The following is a 17,744-nucleotide window of genomic DNA, read 5'->3' on the forward strand; positions in this document are numbered from 1 at the left end:
TAGCCTATCAGAACACAGGATTCAGTTCATATTGCCCACGGGCGCTGCCAGCGATATGATATCATAATAAATTCTAACGACAATTGCTTTTTAGCAAATGTTCTTCTAAACTGTTGTGAGCATTTTTTTTTTTCTGTTTTCTGCTTTCTACAGGTGGCAGTTACCACATTTGCCATTTATGTATTTACTGGCCATTTGTTATCAGCCACTAAAGCTTTCGTCGCCTTGGCGCTGTTCAATGTGATGCGATTCCCACTTGTCATGCTCCCTGATGTCATTGTTTCTTGCGTTCAGGTAACTCAATAACTCACCTCTCTTTTTTTTTTTTTTTCTTTCTTTTTTTTTTTTTCTCTTTTTTTTTTTCTTTTTTTTTTTGTTTGACCTTATGGCCCTCTATTTGACCCCAAGTTTTCAAAAGTAACTTTTTCCTCAGAATTTCGAAACGTTATTCCGCATGGGAATTTATCGAAAGTTTTCTTGTTTTTGTTTTTTTTGTTTTTTGTTTATTTAACAGGCAAGTGTATCTCTGAAGAGGCTGCAAGATTTTCTAAATTTAGAGGAGCTGGACCTCAACAGTGTCCAAAAAACAACGTGTAAGGCTTCCCGTTCACCCTCGTTTCATTTTAGGAGAATCACTCAGTGATACGTATGATGCACGATCCTCGCAGTAGAGAGCGCTATTTATGCAATAGCGAAAATCAGACCTGAAAAAAAATCAGGCCTGTACGGGATTCGAACCACTGACCTCTGCGATACTAGTGCAGCGCTCTACCAATTGAGCTAACAAGCCAACTGGGAGCAGGCCAGCAGATCATACGTATCTATAACCGCAGTTCAAAATATATGAACTTCGTATATTCATCGGATCTGATCACTCAATGAACTGTTCGTCAACTTATAAAATGGTAATCTGTTAGCAGGGATTAATGCTCTGAAGAGATAGTATAAATAAACGATCTGCTCAGCAAAATGGAGAGAGGGTGGAAACTGGGTTTATTTCCTTACGAGCGACAGAAAAGGACTGAAACACAGTCAAGTAACAACAGAAGAAATGAAAACATTGAATACAGTAACAACTATAGAGACAACATGGTCGTCAACAACAAAGCAACAACAGCGATAATCACAACAACAACAACAATAGGCAATGGGTGAAGTACCGCAAAAAGCGAACTTCTTTGCTACACTTTGTCGTGACATAATGCCTTTCGAACTCAGACGAATTTTGCTAACTGCCTCATGCACGTCTCTTTTCAGACTTTTCATTGTGTTTCATTTGTTTACGTGTATTTTATTTTGCAGTGTCGTCCTCTACCGTGTCTATAGAGAATGGTACATTTACCTGGAGCAGCAGGGCTGCGCCTGTGTTGAAAGAGTGAGTATTGGAAGTTGGCGGCGAATTGCCAACAACTAAAGGTGATAAGGAAGAGCATTACTTGCAAATAGCCAATGTTTTATACACTGGAAGTGCTTACAAATGGAAGTAAAACTGTCTCCTGCATGCGCAACCGTGCGCTAATGATGAAAACGTGAAAGGGGATTAAAGGCAAAGACCCAGCATGTATTTCTTTGGGAACGTCATTCACTGGTTTAACTTTATTAATGACACGACGATTTTCCGGCTCAACGGCGGACTGACGATTAAAAGGAGCACTCAGAAAAACTTATGATTGGCAGTTGAATTTTCCATTTCGAACCGGACACGGACCGGGCGCGAACCGAACACGGACCGAGCACGGTGTAACTGACATTCCCGCAATGTGGACGGTTTAATTTGCGTTTGCTTTTTGGACATCTGACACTTCTAGCTTAACCAGTCAGTTTTTTTTTTTTTTCAGGGTGTCGTTGCAAATTCCAAGTGGCTCGCTTGTCGCCATAGTCGGTCAGGTTGGATGCGGAAAATCCTCCTTGCTTTCTGCCCTCCTCGGAGATACCGAGAAAGTAGAAGGAATTGTCTCTGTAGAGGTGAGATTCTCTGTACTGTAGAATGGCGTTCAACAATTTTCAAACGTGATCAGGGATTGCGCAAGTTTTACATTGCTTTCCTCTCGCGTGAAGCTAAACCCGGAGCAATTGCCGATATCATCTTGTCAATGCTGATAGCTACTTCTTGAACGAGCAAACTATAAACCAATCTCAACCTGGTCAGTTTCACTTTTCCCACGCTTCAAGTTGTTAACATCCCGTTTTCTTGTGCCCCTTATGGCTTTCTTGTGAAGCCCCTTTCAAAATAGCCAAGGACTTTACTATGGATTTTGCTTCACCACGCCTCATCAAAAAGCGCTGCAGTCGTTTGTTCTTGGGTTTCGGAGCATGTACCGCTGAACCAAACTTTGAAATTGCAAGAAAAAGGAATTTAACAAATTCTTCTTGTCGGTATCAAAGGAAATATGCAGAGAACGGTATGGACAATATGGATACTGATGTTGGAGTGCAAAGGTCTAAGCTCTCCCATCGAAAAACTTTACTTTCCCCTTTTAAAAACAACTTTTTAAAAATACATTGCATTTGTTTATTTGTAGGGAACTGTGGCGTATGTTGCCCAGCAAGCTTGGATACAGAACGCAACTTTACGAGAAAATATTCTGTTTAGCAAAGCCATGGATTCTGCACGTTACGAAAACGTGCTTGACTCTTGTGCTTTGAGACCTGACCTGGAAATTCTTCCTGCCGGTGACTCCACAGAAATCGGAGAGAGGGTATGGTCGTTTGTTTCTTTTTAGAGGAGCTATGGTTTTCAACTGACCGTTCTCAGTCCAAAATGACATCTGAACATTAAAACCACTAAAAGTCAAAGTACACGGCAAATTTTTGACGACACCAAAGTAGGCACACTCCGTAAGCTATCTAATTCCTTAGACTATGGCCAGAAATAAAGTTGATAGATGGGAAAAAGAGTAATCAAGAAAAATGTCGAGATTCTTACGTTTTTCGTACAATATTTACCTTTTTTCTGTTGGTGATAGTTACGTGGTCCATGAGCCCTTTTTCCTTTCTGTGTATTAAAAATTTCATTTTGTTTTGATAATTATTTTTCTCCTTTCAGGGTATAAATCTTAGTGGTGGACAGAAACAGCGAGTAAGCTTGGCTCGTGCTGTGTACTTCAATGCTGATATCTACCTGTTGGACGATCCGCTCAGTGCTGTGGACTCACATGTTGGAAAACACATTTTTGAGAATGTTGTCGGGCCACGAGGAATGTTACGAAACAAGGTTTGATGGAGTTCATGTTTTAGAGCTTGCGGGCTCAATCCCTGGGTAGCGTTATTTGTTTTGTGATCAATCCACCATTTTAAACGTTAGCACGCAGGCGGGCTCAATCCCAGGGCTAGTCTGTGTTTTGACTGCTCTCGCAATTCGAGTCAAGGAATTTTGAGAAATTTAGTTCACCCTTCCTTGCGAATTCAGTGTATTTTAAGACTTGCTACTTCCACAGTGTTTGATCATTTTGAAGTTCGCCTTGTTTGTTTTTCTTTACAGACTCGATTGCTCGTTACTCATGGTATTCATTTTCTTCCTCAAATGGATCAAATTCTTGTGCTCAAAGATGGAAGAATTACCGAGGTTTGTTTATTGATCACCTCATGCATGTAGACTACAAGCACTCCCTCCTTCCCAGTACTTTTCGATCGCCTCACTCATGGAGCTCCTGCGGCGCACCGCGTCGCTCCAAGAGTTCCCCGCGACGCCCTAATAATAATTTTTCTTCGCCAATTTTTTTTTTTTACTTTGCCTCGCCGATGAAGAGGGACTGCTCGAAGTCTACATAGCATGGTATGTTGAGATAAATGAAAGCTCGTGTACCACAAAACACCATGAATAGCTCTTGTCGAACGGGAGGGATCTTTCTCGTACACAAATTTTCTGTGAGGGTTTTGTTTTGTCTTTTTATCAGAACAAACTATCTCAAACAGATATGTTTCCTTTTCGTCAAGTAGACCAAATGCGGGACATTTCCTGCGGTAAAAATTAATCAAGAAAAAGTGGAGTGATTTTTCGGCAATGTCGCAAAGGTTGGTTTCAAAATGACTCAAACTACAATATAGTGTTTAAGAAAAAAGAACAGCGTTTTAAAAAGATCGTAAAAAAAAAATTAAATCGCTCAACTGACACAACTATACTTACCTTTTGACAACTCAATATATTTTTTTAGTATATACTAAAAGAGTAGATAGCATTGAAGGCGCGCTCTGTTGGCTTGTCAAACTCCGAATATCCTTTGCTATTACCTCCGAGCAACTCGGGAAAAAATGGCGTCCGGTTTGCATCCGTGACAAGCGAAGAAATCACTCAAATTAACAACGAGGCAGTCCCTGAAGTTCACAAAGAAAGCGACTTAATTTGGTTTGGTCGTGTTTAAAGGTACTGGTGTAAGTTTTTAACCCGGAGTTTATCGATAAAAGCCAATGAGAAAGGTTTTGTTTACAAATACAACTTAATCTTGCGTAAACTCACTTGTTCACTTCGGCGCATAGAAATGTTGGAATCGTTGCTGGAATGTATGAATTAAGATAAATTTTTGGTGGTGTATATTATCTCACTGTTTTAGTATATACTAAAATAACTATTCACCTCAGTGTCGGTGGCTAGCGGTAGATATTTAACTCGCCGCTTCGTGGCTCGGTAAATATCCACCACTAACCACCTCCACTTCGGTGAATAGTTGTCAAATATTGCGACTTACATAACACTACGTAATGAAAGTTGATAACACAAAATTTCACACAAGTTAACAATACAGCAATCAACACTAAGTTTGGGTCCTATTCGCAATCAACACCACATACACAACGGACCTTCTAAAGTCGCCATCGATGCTTAGCAAAGCACATTGAAAAGTATGCAACGGAGGGCTCAATAGCGCTAGTGACGGTGCCATTCACGCCTTACATCAGAAATAAGCTGTTTTCTCCCCACCAACGGTACTGTTATCGTTCCTGATAAATTCTCTCTTTCCAGTGCGGTACTTACTCAGAGTTGATGGCCAACTCAGGGGCCTTCGCCGAATTCCTACAAACTTATTCATCAGAAAACCAACCTTCAGACAACTCAAAAGGTAAAAAAAAACAAAAATTGCTTTTACAAGGGAGGGCCACGAGGTTCCATTACTCCAAATACTTACTAACATGGTTGTTATGACTTCTTCTGTATAACCTATCCAGAGTGCTTTTGTTGCATTATTTTATTTATTTATTTTTTTTTTTGGTACACGTCCACAATCATGGTTTATTAATTCTAAGGGAGAAACACGTGATTTGATGACCAACGTCTGAAAATCCAATTTTTCGCCTTGACTTTCACAATTCCCTTTTTTTAGTTTTTCTTTTGTGTGTGTTATTGTTTGTGTGTTATAGAAAATGAGGAAGAGAGATCTGTAGTGGAAGCTAGCTCCAAAGCAAGCACTTCTGACGTAAAGGATGTTAGTCAAAAGGTTGAAAACGAAGATGAGGATAAACTGGGGAAAATGATCGAGGAAGAGCGCTCAGAGACTGGTAGAGTAAGTATAGATGAACAATTTGCGTAGCAACCATTAACGGGTGAAGAATTTTTGAGAGGTCCCTGAAGGTTTCAATATTTTACCGGCAGAATTTTTCCTTACAGTATGAATACAAAATCAAGCAGACAAGTGATGAGAATAAAGAAAAATATCAATTAGGGGGATTAAATGCCAGTGGCTCCAATAGCAAATTGAAACTAACGTCCTTAGAATTGTAAAGGCTGAAAGTTTCCAAAGAAACGAATAAAAGAGCTGACGTTTTCAGCTTTTTTATTCGTTACGGTGGCCAATTTACTATCTCAACTTAGCTGATGTAACCAATTACCTTGGAATAGTCCTTTTTGCAGTTGTGGGCTTGGTGGCCAAGCCTTTGAACAGGAGTGAGGCTTAGGGTGACCTTGTTATGATCGAGATGTTGCTGCTTTTCAAATGCAAATTACTTTAAACAACAACAAACATATGAAACATATGTGTGAACTGCGGTTATGAGACGTATATGAGCACGATCCTTCGCAGTAAAGCACTATTTGAGCAATAGTGAAAATCAGACCTGAAAAAAATTTCAGGCCTGTACGGGATTCGAACCACTGACCTCTGCGATACTAGTGCAGCGCTCTACCAATTGAGCTAACAATTTTTTTCAGGTCTGATTTTCACTATTGCTCAAATAGTGCTTTACTGCGAAGGATCGTGCTCATATACGGCAAATTACTTTGTTATCATGCTAACTAGTTACAGGTCTCTATCACAACAGGGTCACTATTAGCCTCACTCCTATTCAAAGGCTTGGCCACCAAGCCCACAACTTTAAAAGGGACTATTGTAGGGTAGACGGTAAGGATAGTTACCAACGCTATGTGCGAGTGAAGGGGTTATTTGTATCAGTAATGTGATTTCTCGGATTGTTTTAGGTCAAATTCGCAGTATTCTTCTCTTATCTCAAGTCCGTGGGCTGCTGCGCTTCTTTCCTCACCTTATTATCCTTTGTCCTGATGGAAGCTTGCACAGTAGGGACAGGAATATGGCTGGCTTATTGGAGCTCGGCAAATGTCACTACAGATGAACAAAGAAACTTGTACTTAGGAATTTACGGTGGTCTCGGTTTGGGTCAAGGATTCTTCACTTTCCTTGTTTCCGTTTTTTTCACGATTGGAGCCATGAGAGCCTCTCGAAGATTGCACCGCAGCCTTCTGGTCAACATCATGCATTCACCAATGAGCTTCTTTGACACCACCCCACTGGGGAGAATTGTCAACAGGTTCTCGAAAGACTTGTACACTATTGATGACACTATACCGCGCTGCGTGACGGATTTTTTCTGGTGCTCGCTCGAAATCATTGGGATGGTCGCGGCGATAAGTTACGCCACTCCGCTGTTTTTAGCCACGTTGCCTGTTTGTGCAATTTTTTATTTCTATATACAGGTAAACGAGTCAAGGCGAAAAGAAAGCCTGGAGCCCGTTTTTTGTCGTGGCGAGTTTTCTTGTTGTATAGATGGAAGAATGTGAATTCTTATTTTAAGTAGTCTTAAATTGAATTCAACTCCAGCAAGTTTTTATTATAACATAGCTAATAAATGCGTTCAATCAAATTCAAGTGTGCTTGCGTGCTGGCTCGGTCGAAGAACGAAGTTGGCCGAGGATGGAAAGGATTGCAACAGATTTCTAACAGCTAACAAAAAAATCTCGTTCTAAGTTTATCCAACATGCATTAACTGTGGTGTTCAGTGTTTCCTTTAACCGAGAATTAGCCAACTTTTTCTTTCCTTGGTCGTTATGTTGAGTGCATTGAACGGATTTTAATATATTTCTACAGAGAGTTTATGTGGCAACATCGCGGCAGTTGAAAAGGATCGAGTCCGTCAGTCGATCACCAATCTACAGTCACTTCCTGGAAACAGTGAACGGCGCCAGCACCATACGAGCATTTTCTCAACAACGCCGCTTTATCCTCGATAATTACTCTAAAACGGATGAGAATCAAGTGGCTTACTATTCTACTGTATCTTCAAACAGGTGAGAAAGAGGACGTATGGGGAAAACAAGGAAAGGTTCGTAGTTTTGCGCATGTGCACGTCTTAAAGTAACTTTATTCAAATAAAATTTTGAAACAATCAGAAGCACGTGCAGGGAAAGCTGGGGGAGGAGAGTGGAGGGGCTGTTGACTTAAAAACGCTTTTTAGATCGTCGAAGCGTGGCGTCAAAGTTTTTTTTTCTGTTTCTGAGCTTTTTGGTTACCATATGCGCATGTGTAGTGTGTCATTTCGTAGGATTTCATGAAATTACTGCACCAGTTATAATATTAACTGTGTACGTAAATGGCTACTTCATCAGGAGATCACGTTCTTAGCTTCGTTTTTCTCATGTAAGCTCTGTTATGGTGGATTGCCAATCAAAATTTAATGTTTATTGGAAACAGAGTAGGTCATGTGTTTCGTTGAGTTTTGTTGAACGTTTTAGAATTTGTGTTTCATCCTTGTTTTAGGGCACTTAAGGTCCATAATTTCCGCGTCCGTGCTGACTTTTTGCCACAACGAAAGTGGGAACACAAATTTAGGGACAGGACTTGGGTCCACTTGATAGGGGGGTTTCATTTAGAATGGGGATCCTTAATGCTGTGTATTGTCTCCACAGGTGGCTTGCAGTTCGACTTGAATTTCTCGGTAACTGCTTAATACTCTTTGCTGGATTATTTGCTGTGTTGAGCCGAGACAAAATCATGAGTGGGTTGGTCGGAATGTCGTTAACGTATTCGTTAGAGGTGAGGACACAAACCATTACTGTGCTTTAATATTGTTGCGTTGTATTGAACGTCAACATGGCCGGAGCACTGGCGAGAACGAGGTTCCTCGACAGAGCGTTCCTGGTGCTGAGTCTTTCTGTTAGCGACGAGAAATACCTAACTGAACGTTATCGTAACACTGTTGTGTTAAAGAAAAATGGAAACTGAGTTTGACGTACATACCGACACTACAATATAACACAAGCTGAAAGCAGTGTAAGAGTAAACGTGTTGTTTCACTTGCCCCCCCGATAACACCACTTGGAAGCCTGAACGACACATTTGTTACAAGAACTAAGGAATTTATCAGATTCATTTACTTCTCTCGTATCTTCATTAGATTACGGAAACTCTCAACTGGGCAGTGCGCATGACAAGTGAACTGGAAACTCAACTTGTTTCCGTTGAAAGAGTGAAAGAATATTCAGAAACAGATACAGAGGTAAATAACGATAATGACAGAAATGTTCATTAAAATTTTTTAGATTCTGAGTTCGAGATTTTTACTGCGTAATAGTTGAAGGTTTCTCGTGAGTTGAACTCAAAATGATTTTAAACTAGTTTGATTTGTAGTTAAATTTTCCTTATTCTTCTAAGACTGAAAGAAAAAATTAACCTGGTTAGAGGTCGTTGAGTCTTATTTTAAACTATAACATAAATATTTAATGAATAGGTTGGAAGAGACATAACATCATCATTTTCTTTAGTCATTCACTTTCAGTCAATTTTTTTTAAAACTTAGGCTAGATGGATCATCCCCGAAAATCGACCGCCAGACGACTGGCCATTCACTGGACGGATTGTAATGGAACAGTTTGACTTGAGATACAGAGAGGGATTACCTCTTGTACTAAAACAGATCAGCTGCGATATTAAACCTGGAGAAAAGGTACACAAACAAGCCGGAGTAATCGATAAACATGTAATCGTGGCACTGTGGTCTTTACTTTGGTTTCTCAAACTTTTACTCCCAGAAGTGTTTAACACGTAACTTCCCCTCTTTAACATCTAAACATTGTCCTGCAAACAGGTTATAAGAATACCTAAGATTATCGGGTAGACTAAAGTTACGGAGTTCGACTTTTGAAATCCCTCTTGGTTTTAAGCTTTGCGCGCAATGAATCATTGTTAACTGGAAAGCTTCACAAATCAAATTGCGTCAGTAATAGTGAGGGCCAGCGCACTGTTCGCTTACACTTTTCCATGCATTTGGTCATGAAGTCTGATCGTCCGGGTGAGTGAAATCCTTAACCCTTTAATTTAACTCCCATGAGTCAGTAACCAAGACAGAATGCTTCCTTACAATATCAATGCATCATCAAGCAGACAAATGATGAGAACAAAGAAAAATATGTATTAGGGGATTCTTAGGCCTAGTCTATACGTCGCGCTTTAATTCCATTAAATTCGTCGTTCCGTCGACGTAAATCGTGGCGTGGTTTTATGCGTCGAAATCAATACGATCGAATTTAATTCTCTTCCCAAATGCAGTGCCTCTGGTCAGAGGTGTCATTTTGAAACAAACATGGCGCGGTTGAAATACGTTAAGTAAATGTATGCATTTCATTCGACGCGACGCTAGTGCGACGTTAAAACTGAAGACGCGTTATCGATATTTTATCCGTCTTACCAGGACGGATAAAACGTCAAGGACGAATTTAATTCGTTTTAGACGTCGCGCTATCGTCGAATTTAATTGCTTGTGGGACCTTAAATTAAATTCGTCTGAATTAAATTCGACTGTAGCGCGATAGGATAGGATAGGATAACTTTATTTATACACGGTTTTTCCATCAGTTGATTTAGTGAATTCTATACTAGAAACCTGTCTATCTAACTACAATAATAATTTGATAATAACAATTCGAATAAAAGAAATAAATTAAAAAAAAATTCTGCTTTTCATGGGGGCCGTGTCTAAAATTTACTTAGAATTAAGATCTTACTTTAAACTGTGGCGACTTAATTTAGATTTGAAATCAGTCAGCGAAGACGCTTGTCTTAGGTCTACAGCTAAGTTGTTCCACAATTGAGCTCCGCTGTACAAAAAACTACTCTTGAGATAGTCAGTTCGAGGTTGTGGAAGAACTAATTTGTTTTCGGTATTCCTTAAACGATAAGCACTTACACTGTCACGATATACAAATCTTGATCTCAGATAATCAGGTGTCAAACCATGCAATCTTTTATACATTAGGATAGATTTCTGTTCCAATCTTTGATAGTAGAGTCTTCGCCACCCTAGCGCCCAGAACAAATCATCCAAATTACTATCATAGCTCGCTGACATTAGGATGCGAGCTGCCCGATTTTGCAGCCTTTGTAGTTTTTCAGAAAGGCCTTTGTTACAGTTTCCCCACACTACGTTACAATAATCAAAATGTGGTTGAATAAGACTATTATAAACTTTAATTAAAACATTAAATGGAGTGAGATGCCGAATTCGTTTAATCGCACCAATGGCACAAGCTATCTTCTTAGAGATGTTTTCCAATATGACACTCCCAATTTATATTTTGATCAACATAAACTCCAAGGGATTTGGCGACGTATGAACTAGGCCTTAGTTGATCCAATATCAAATCCTCTGAACTGAAATCATAAGAATTGTAAGACAGACGGTGAGGAGAATTACTTATGAGATCCTTGGAGTGAAAGGGTTGGAATTGCTATCGTCATCAGCGGTGACTAACGTTTAGACAGAGTCAGAGTCAAGTTCATACCACCCGTTCAGTTAAGTAAAAAATCGGTTTAAATCTTCGTGTCCCTTTTGATTCCAACAGATAGGCATTGTTGGCCGAACTGGAGCAGGAAAGTCCTCGTTAACGTTAGCTTTGTTCCGTATTCTGGAGAGAGCTGGTGGAAAAATAACAATCGATGGTGTTGACATTGCTTCCCTTGGGCTGCAGGATTTACGCTCGCGGCTAACCATTATCCCTCAGGTAATGGCACAGTATAGGTACTGTCATGGCCTGATATAGAGCATGAACGCTCTGTAGTGGAGTATTTAAACACAATTTAACGGCCTTTGGCTGGCTTTATGTGCTATGAGAGGCAGTATAAATGTTCTACAAATGACGTTCTGTTGTTTAGTACAATTTACTCCGTGGACATCATACACCGCGTTATCGAGTACGTTTGTTGTATGTGAGAAGGTATATGGGCACCAATTTTTACGTCTTGGTACGATATCAAAGAGTTCGTGAGTATACATTTAGATCAATTGATCTACGGAATTTGGGCGCCCCGTATCTTTGCGGGTGTTTGGTTCATGCTTTACTACACTTGAATCGGTGGGTGAGACCATTACTTTTGTCTCAGCCTTCCGTTTTCAAGTGCCACCGTATATGAAAGCAAGAAACCGCAACTATTCATATGACCAAATGGTGACAGAATGCTCGTATCGAAGACTGTATTTACATTCCAAGAGTGTCTTAATTAGAATTAAGTAACGAAAAAATTTTATTCGAAGTCACGCGATCATCATGTTCAAAGAGCCAGCAGGGTGCTAAATTACACTATTTGAAAAGTTTTGAAGAATAATCACACTCTCTGCTTAACCTTTTATACAAAAAGTTTATACGGCCAAACGATTTCGGCGGCCACCTCTCCCTTTTCCTTGCCTTATCAGGGGGTTTAAATGCAATGAGACTGAAAGCCGAGAGTTGCGCATGCATGCTTGTTATTACAGTCTTCAGTTTCTTTTAGGGACCTCAGTAACCATTTACGTAGATATTACCGATGCCAAATTTACCTTTCGCCGAACTTATCTACTTTCCGCGAATATGCTGACAGCAAGTTTCGTAGGAATGACAATTAAGAGACTCTCTTCGCTTGTCAAGATGGGAGCACTTAAATAAACTTATTTGTTCATTAGGACTTGGTGGGTAGGTTATGCTTTCGAGCGTTAAATTATGCGAATCTCACCACTGACAAGAAAAGAGCCTTTTTTTCAAGAAGCTATGGTTTTTTCTGCTTTTTGTCCTTGTGGGCAAGTACTGGGTCAGTACTGAACTTTCGCATACGCAGTTATTGTGTTGTTTCACACAGCACACGCACAATTAGCTACGTCGATCACGATAAGCGCCCTTTGTCGACCTTTCAGAAGTGCTTAACAATTTCAAACCCTGCCGCCATCAGAATATCTGACTTACGATTCGCTATTTTCAAAATTTTACGTCATCATTTAACTGCTGGTGCTATTTAATTACATCCAATCAAATTACATAGGGAAAGTCCCTCTAATGAACATGCCTATGCTTGCCCAAAACAGGAGAAGTTTTTCCTAGTTTTATATGAGATATAATTGTGCAAGTTTCTCGATTCACATGCTCTAAAATAAGAACATTCTCGATTTTGTTTTGTCCTCTAGAACTTGGTCTCTCTCTATCATAGTAAACATTCCGAACAACGAATATTTAGCAGTTTCTAAGCGTATCTTCCCATGCAAGATATTGTGTATTAACGAACGATGAAATTCAGCGATTCGCATAGTTGGAAGGTATTTCGTTTCCAAACGGAACGTGTGAAAACTTCGTATGGGAACTTCTACAGTGTTCAAAACAGACAAACTGGAAAATAATTTGATTTGAAGACTTCAGAAGTTTCGCGAGCTATTTTAAGGTATGTAAGTACATATGTGTTTCTATACAGTCATAAAATTTCCTGCTTACTTAGAATCCTTCGAATTCGGTGAGTAGCTCGTCAAGCGTGTCGCCGTCTCCAAGTGAGTAGTAATTAAGTTTAGGCCGCAAATTCACTGATTCCTACATAACTCTGGAACTTCCTTTGATTTCTTTAAGCCCCGATCCTGTGGCGCAATAAATGATTAGTACTCGTCTGTGCACAATAATAATGTATTCGAGGCTGCTCGAAAGTGCTCATGGATACTTGTGACAATATAATTTATGTTTGTACGATCTGCACCGAGAATATTTAGTCTAAACGTACGTAAGTTAAGTCCAGTCACTTGACTTTCCCACTTAAAGTCACCAAAATGCTTCTAGTTCATCGGAGTGCTGACACATAAGACTGTTGTATGAACGAAATGATAATTCAAAATTCCGTAAAGCCAATTCTACAAACTGATAAGCGCCCAAACGGATGTTAAATTCTCAGTTCTCAGAAATTCTTCTCAGACACGAACAAGCAAAGTTACAGCCAGTTAACGGTACAAACTCCGATTGTTCGGGCGATCGACTAAATTTCGGTGGCGGGAGTCCGTTCGAGTCTCACATGGCAAAGCTTTTTTGCGCACGTTGCTACGCTCTCTATACGAAATTTAGCATCCGCTCCGAATTCGTGCCGGTCAATTTTATGCATCTGTAAATGAAGAAGAAGAAATATCTGTGACATTCTTCGTTGCGTGTTGACCAGGTGTGAGCAGTTTCATGCAACCTTTTTTCCGAGTAAGGTTTTTTTTCCGTCCGTTTCTGCGCGAAATCCTCATCGTTTTACCAACTGATGCGCATATTTGAAGATGTACACAACTGCAGTTTTTGAGAACGAGCTTGATGAATTCTAATGCTGCGTCTCTGTTCCATTCTTTACCGTATTTATTCACTAAGGACCAACAAAGATTAGCCTTGCTTCGAACTTCTACTTTTGATAAGTTTCTAAACCGTGGCATCGTTATTACCTCATTATTACCTCCTCTACATGTAAGAGGCACGCGCGGCCATGAAATAAAACGATTAAGAGCCGCAAAGGAAAAAGCACGATACGTATGATGAAATTGCGTCCAAGGAATCGTTTAGCATGCATGTTATTAAACTCAACTGATTAAGATCGCAATTCATGAACAAAAAGAGAAATGAGCCTACAGTTTTTGAAGGGGACAGTTAATTTGAATGAGCTTGGAGGTTCAAACAATGGGCTTTGCTTTTAATTTTCAAAAAAGTCCCGTGAGACTTCCAATGAAGGGAAAGCCATTCCTTTTTGCCTTGAGCAGTCTTAATCCCGCATTTAGCTTTTAGGTAATTCTTTTTATGTATTTGCATTTCGTTGTATGTCTCCATTGATTCCTTCAGCAACAAAGGTAGGGGAAATATTTGATAAATCACAAGGCGTTCTGTTTTCGTCTGAGTCATACTGATCTGAGAAGGAAGGAAGCGGTAAATGAAAGCTGAGAATACGCAAGCAAACGTTCCCAATCTTTTGTTCACCAGAAACAATCAATTATTCAATGACTGGCAAGTATTGTTTCGCTGGTGGCCAGATCATGAGGGTCCCAATGCGCATGCACGAAACCTGAGCACGTCGAAGAACCTCGAAGGTGCGCTTGCTGGAAACTGTCGATGAACAACGAGTGTAGTTTATTTTACTCGGTACGAGAGGTAAGAAAACGTTTTCAACTAACTTTCGGTTTTCCTACAGTTTCTTTTCCATAATTTTTACTCTTACAGCGAAAACCACTGGGAAAATAATTGTTTCCGTTGCAACTGCTCAAGCTTTCGGCTAATCACAGATCCGTCTTCATGCGCTTATGATAGTTTAGAACGGCTGCGGAAAAGGCGGTATGATCATGTTTGCAAATGGTCGTCACGTTTGAACTAAACAGGTTTGGGCATACATGACTAACTACTTGTCTGGTTTTGAAGAAATATGATTTCAACTTTGACACGGCGGTTAGTTGTACGCGACGGTTAACTTGACGGTATTACAAGAAGCTTTAAACACGGATGAAAAATTATTTGAATCTTAAAACTTGGAGCAATTTTAGAATATACTGTTAGCTGAAGTGCACAGGTAATTTGGAAAAGTTTGCATAAATCTAGGCTACAAATCTTAGTAACGTTGCCAATACATCAGTCCATACTTTGCGATCTTTAATCGTGTGCGACCCACTATCCTGAGAGAAACGATTTAAACGTTAATTTGTCATTATAACCAAGGTGGACAACACATCATTAAAAAAAAAAATTGTGAAGGAATGCATCTTCACTATAAGGTATGTAGGCTAACCTCGAATTTTCAGGGTTGTTTTAAAATCTCTGTCTCTTGTCAGAGATAATTATTGGTCTAGTTTATGTGATATCACTGTTTAGTATATACTAAAACAGTGGATAGCGTTGAAGGCGCGCTCTGATTGGCTAGTCAAACTCCGAATATCCTTCGCTATTTACCTCCGGGCAACTCGGGAAAAAAATGGCGCCCCGGTTTGCATCCGTGACAAGCGAAGAAATCACTCAAATTAACGACAGTGGTGTATATTATCTCACTGTTTTAGTATATACTAAAACAACTATTCACCTCAGTGTCGGTGGTTAGCGGTGGATATTTACCTCGCCGCTTCGCGGCTCGGTAAATATCCTCTACTAACCACCTCCACTTCGGTGAATGGTTATTAATAACAACAATTGAGATATAGTAATAACATCCCTGATTATTTTAGGTTAGCCTTCATACCTTACAGTGAAGATTCTTTCCTTCTCAAATTTTTTAAAAGATGTGTTGTTCAACATTTTACTTTTTTGTCACATAAAACAAATGAATTCCATGTTGCCATGGATCTGTACGAAAATAGATCACAGAAGAGGTCAAACTGTGGAAAGAACATCAGGGATACAGTTGGCTGCACTTCATTTGTACCTTTTTTTGTTCACACCACATTGTGACATCATCTGTGATCTGTTTTGGAACTGATGCATGCAAACATGGAGTTTATTTGCGAAGTAGAGAAACTTTGCATTCAATGTCATTGCATTACATTATTCACTCAACTTTGGCATCTTTTCCTGGCAAATATTAAGGGCAACAACAATGAGTTTCAATCATATTGGTGTAAAATGCTGCTATTTTATCAACCTCATAATGTGTCCTAATAGTTTGTAGCCATGAAATGACAGTGATAGAAAAGTTAATCAGATTCTTGAGGGAATGACAGATTCATCTGTCATTTTTATATTTTGATAAAAAGTTGGCCATGTCATTGTACAGGGCAATATGAAATTTGATTACTATGACAGGACTTGCTCAAGGCACAAGCACATTTCTACTAATAAATTAAATGAAAATTAACACGAAACTTTTCCAAGATGTATGTTATCCATCAGTGAAGAAACTAAAGATTACACTACCCAAAAGCTTTGCCATTTTGAGGCTTAGCAACCTTTCAATAGGAGCGTGGCCTGTTGGGGCAGTTCCAAGCCCCCTTACATATGTGTAGATGGCTGAATTGATGGTGGAACCTCAATAAATAAAAAAGATTATGTTTATTATTTTTCTTTCCGAAACAAAAGAATGAAAATAAAGGGTTCAGAAATATTCTAGAGTTCATGTGAAGTTTTTTCATTTTACTCAACTCTTGTTTTCTTCCAATGACAAACGCTTGAACACATGGTTGTTTCAGTTTAACTGGTCACTCTTGAATGTGCATATATGTAGGTACCTTTAAGTAGGGGAATCTTATCGTCTGTACTCTACTATCTAAACTGAGCATCTTACAAGTTATTCTTCTATATATAACACAAGGTATATAACACAACAGTCTTTGATGAGGCAGGGTCTTTCATAGTTCTTCACCTCCCTGTTTTAAGTTAAAGAAAAAAACTAGTTTTGGGTACAAAATAGTATTTTATAGCCATACATGTGCCTTGACAAGTACATGTACCTTTTTGCCTCAAAATAGCTTTCAGTCATCCAAGTTGGTATAACTTTTAAATAGTAGAGTAATTTTCCATTGATTGTCAAAACTTAAACTGAGGTGAGTCTTAAAGAACTCTGATTAAAAGAAACAAAAAACTGCTTGAAGCAAAGGAAAATGCAACTATCACAACACTTTCTTCAGTCATGAATTGAGTTTGGTGTTCATCTGATCTTGACAAATCCATTGTATCTGGTGATTTTAATGTTTATATTGTAGGTTCTAATGGTATATGTCAACAGATGGAAAATAATACACTTTTGTATAAGGGCTCTGTTTTACACAGAGACACATGAACCTGAATGTGGTTATTTTTAGAATTTCATATTTTCCATGCAATTTTTCAGTACTGCATTTTAAGGACAAGTATCACAAAGAATGTCAAAAGGAAACTCTATTCTCAAACTTCAGTTATTTAGAAAAGATGTAAATGTAAACAATTCCTGGAAAATTTACTTACCATATGTTTTGAAAGAAAAAATATGACCCTGGCACATTCAGATGTCACTATGGTAGTCGCTAAATTTAGTTCACATGGAGATCAGTTTGTCCTTCATAGATTTATGATTCAATGTACTCAAAATACCAAAATACTGTGTGTTAGCCATTGTTATGTGGTACTTACCATTCTGTCCAATAGATTAACTTGCCAGTCATCGTTTACATGTATTGCTTGCATATTGCCATGGATGGCTTGTATATTGTCATGAATTGGATGCACATTGCCATTAATTGCTTGCATATTGCCTTGAATTGCCTGCATGTTGCCATAGATTTCTAGCATGTTGCCATGATTTGATGGCATGTTGCCATGAATTGCC

The 17,744-nt window shown here is 39.2% G+C and overlaps 1 protein-coding gene and 2 long non-coding RNA genes across 4 annotated transcripts; 2 read left to right on the forward strand and 1 right to left on the reverse strand.

Annotated features, from left to right (window-relative positions):
• Positions 1 to 135: 135 nt before the first annotated feature.
• Positions 136 to 11,260, forward strand: LOC148715699 (ATP-binding cassette sub-family C member 1-like). The gene is made up of 15 exons (XM_088746608.1): positions 136 to 294; positions 515 to 593; positions 1,303 to 1,375; positions 1,839 to 1,965; positions 2,523 to 2,699; positions 3,047 to 3,214; positions 3,482 to 3,565; positions 4,961 to 5,057; positions 5,356 to 5,498; positions 6,410 to 6,922; positions 7,314 to 7,513; positions 8,132 to 8,258; positions 8,620 to 8,721; positions 9,022 to 9,168; positions 11,063 to 11,260. The coding sequence occupies exons 1-15, from the start codon at positions 244 to 246 to the stop codon at positions 11,258 to 11,260; spliced, it is 2,286 nt and encodes a 761-aa protein (XP_088602734.1). The 5' UTR covers positions 136 to 243.
• Positions 11,261 to 11,530: 270 nt separating this feature from the next.
• LOC148715700 (uncharacterized) lies at positions 11,531 to 16,551 on the forward strand. The gene is made up of 2 exons (XR_015995890.1): positions 11,531 to 12,902; positions 14,447 to 16,551. It is a non-coding gene; the product is annotated as an uncharacterized LOC148715700 (long non-coding RNA).
• LOC111346655 (uncharacterized) lies at positions 16,474 to 17,738 on the reverse strand. 2 transcript variants are annotated; one of them, XR_015995889.1, is made up of 2 exons: positions 17,549 to 17,738; positions 16,474 to 16,806 (listed from the first exon to the last, which is right to left on the reverse strand). It is a non-coding gene; the product is annotated as an uncharacterized LOC111346655 (long non-coding RNA). The 2 variants fall into 2 exon arrangements; XR_015995888.1 differs by having other exon boundaries at positions 16,474 to 17,115.
• Positions 17,739 to 17,744: the final 6 nt, after the last annotated feature.

This window comes from Stylophora pistillata, unplaced genomic scaffold (genome assembly GCF_964205215.1).
Source record: "Stylophora pistillata unplaced genomic scaffold, jaStyPist1.2 SCAFFOLD_3813, whole genome shotgun sequence".
NCBI lineage: Eukaryota > Metazoa > Cnidaria > Anthozoa > Scleractinia > Pocilloporidae > Stylophora > Stylophora pistillata.

Excerpts from the sequence above, each read along its gene's own strand:
- LOC148715699 (XM_088746608.1), top strand. The coding sequence starts at position 244 with ATGCGATTCCCACTTGTCATGCTCCCTGATGTCATTGTTTCTTGCGTT. Across the intron at positions 295-514 it reads TCATTGTTTCTTGCGTTCAG|GCAAGTGTATCTCTGAAGAG; the intron begins GTAACTCAATAA and ends TTTATTTAACAG. Across the intron at positions 8,722-9,021 it reads ATTCAGAAACAGATACAGAG|GCTAGATGGATCATCCCCGA; the intron begins GTAAATAACGAT and ends TTTAAAACTTAG.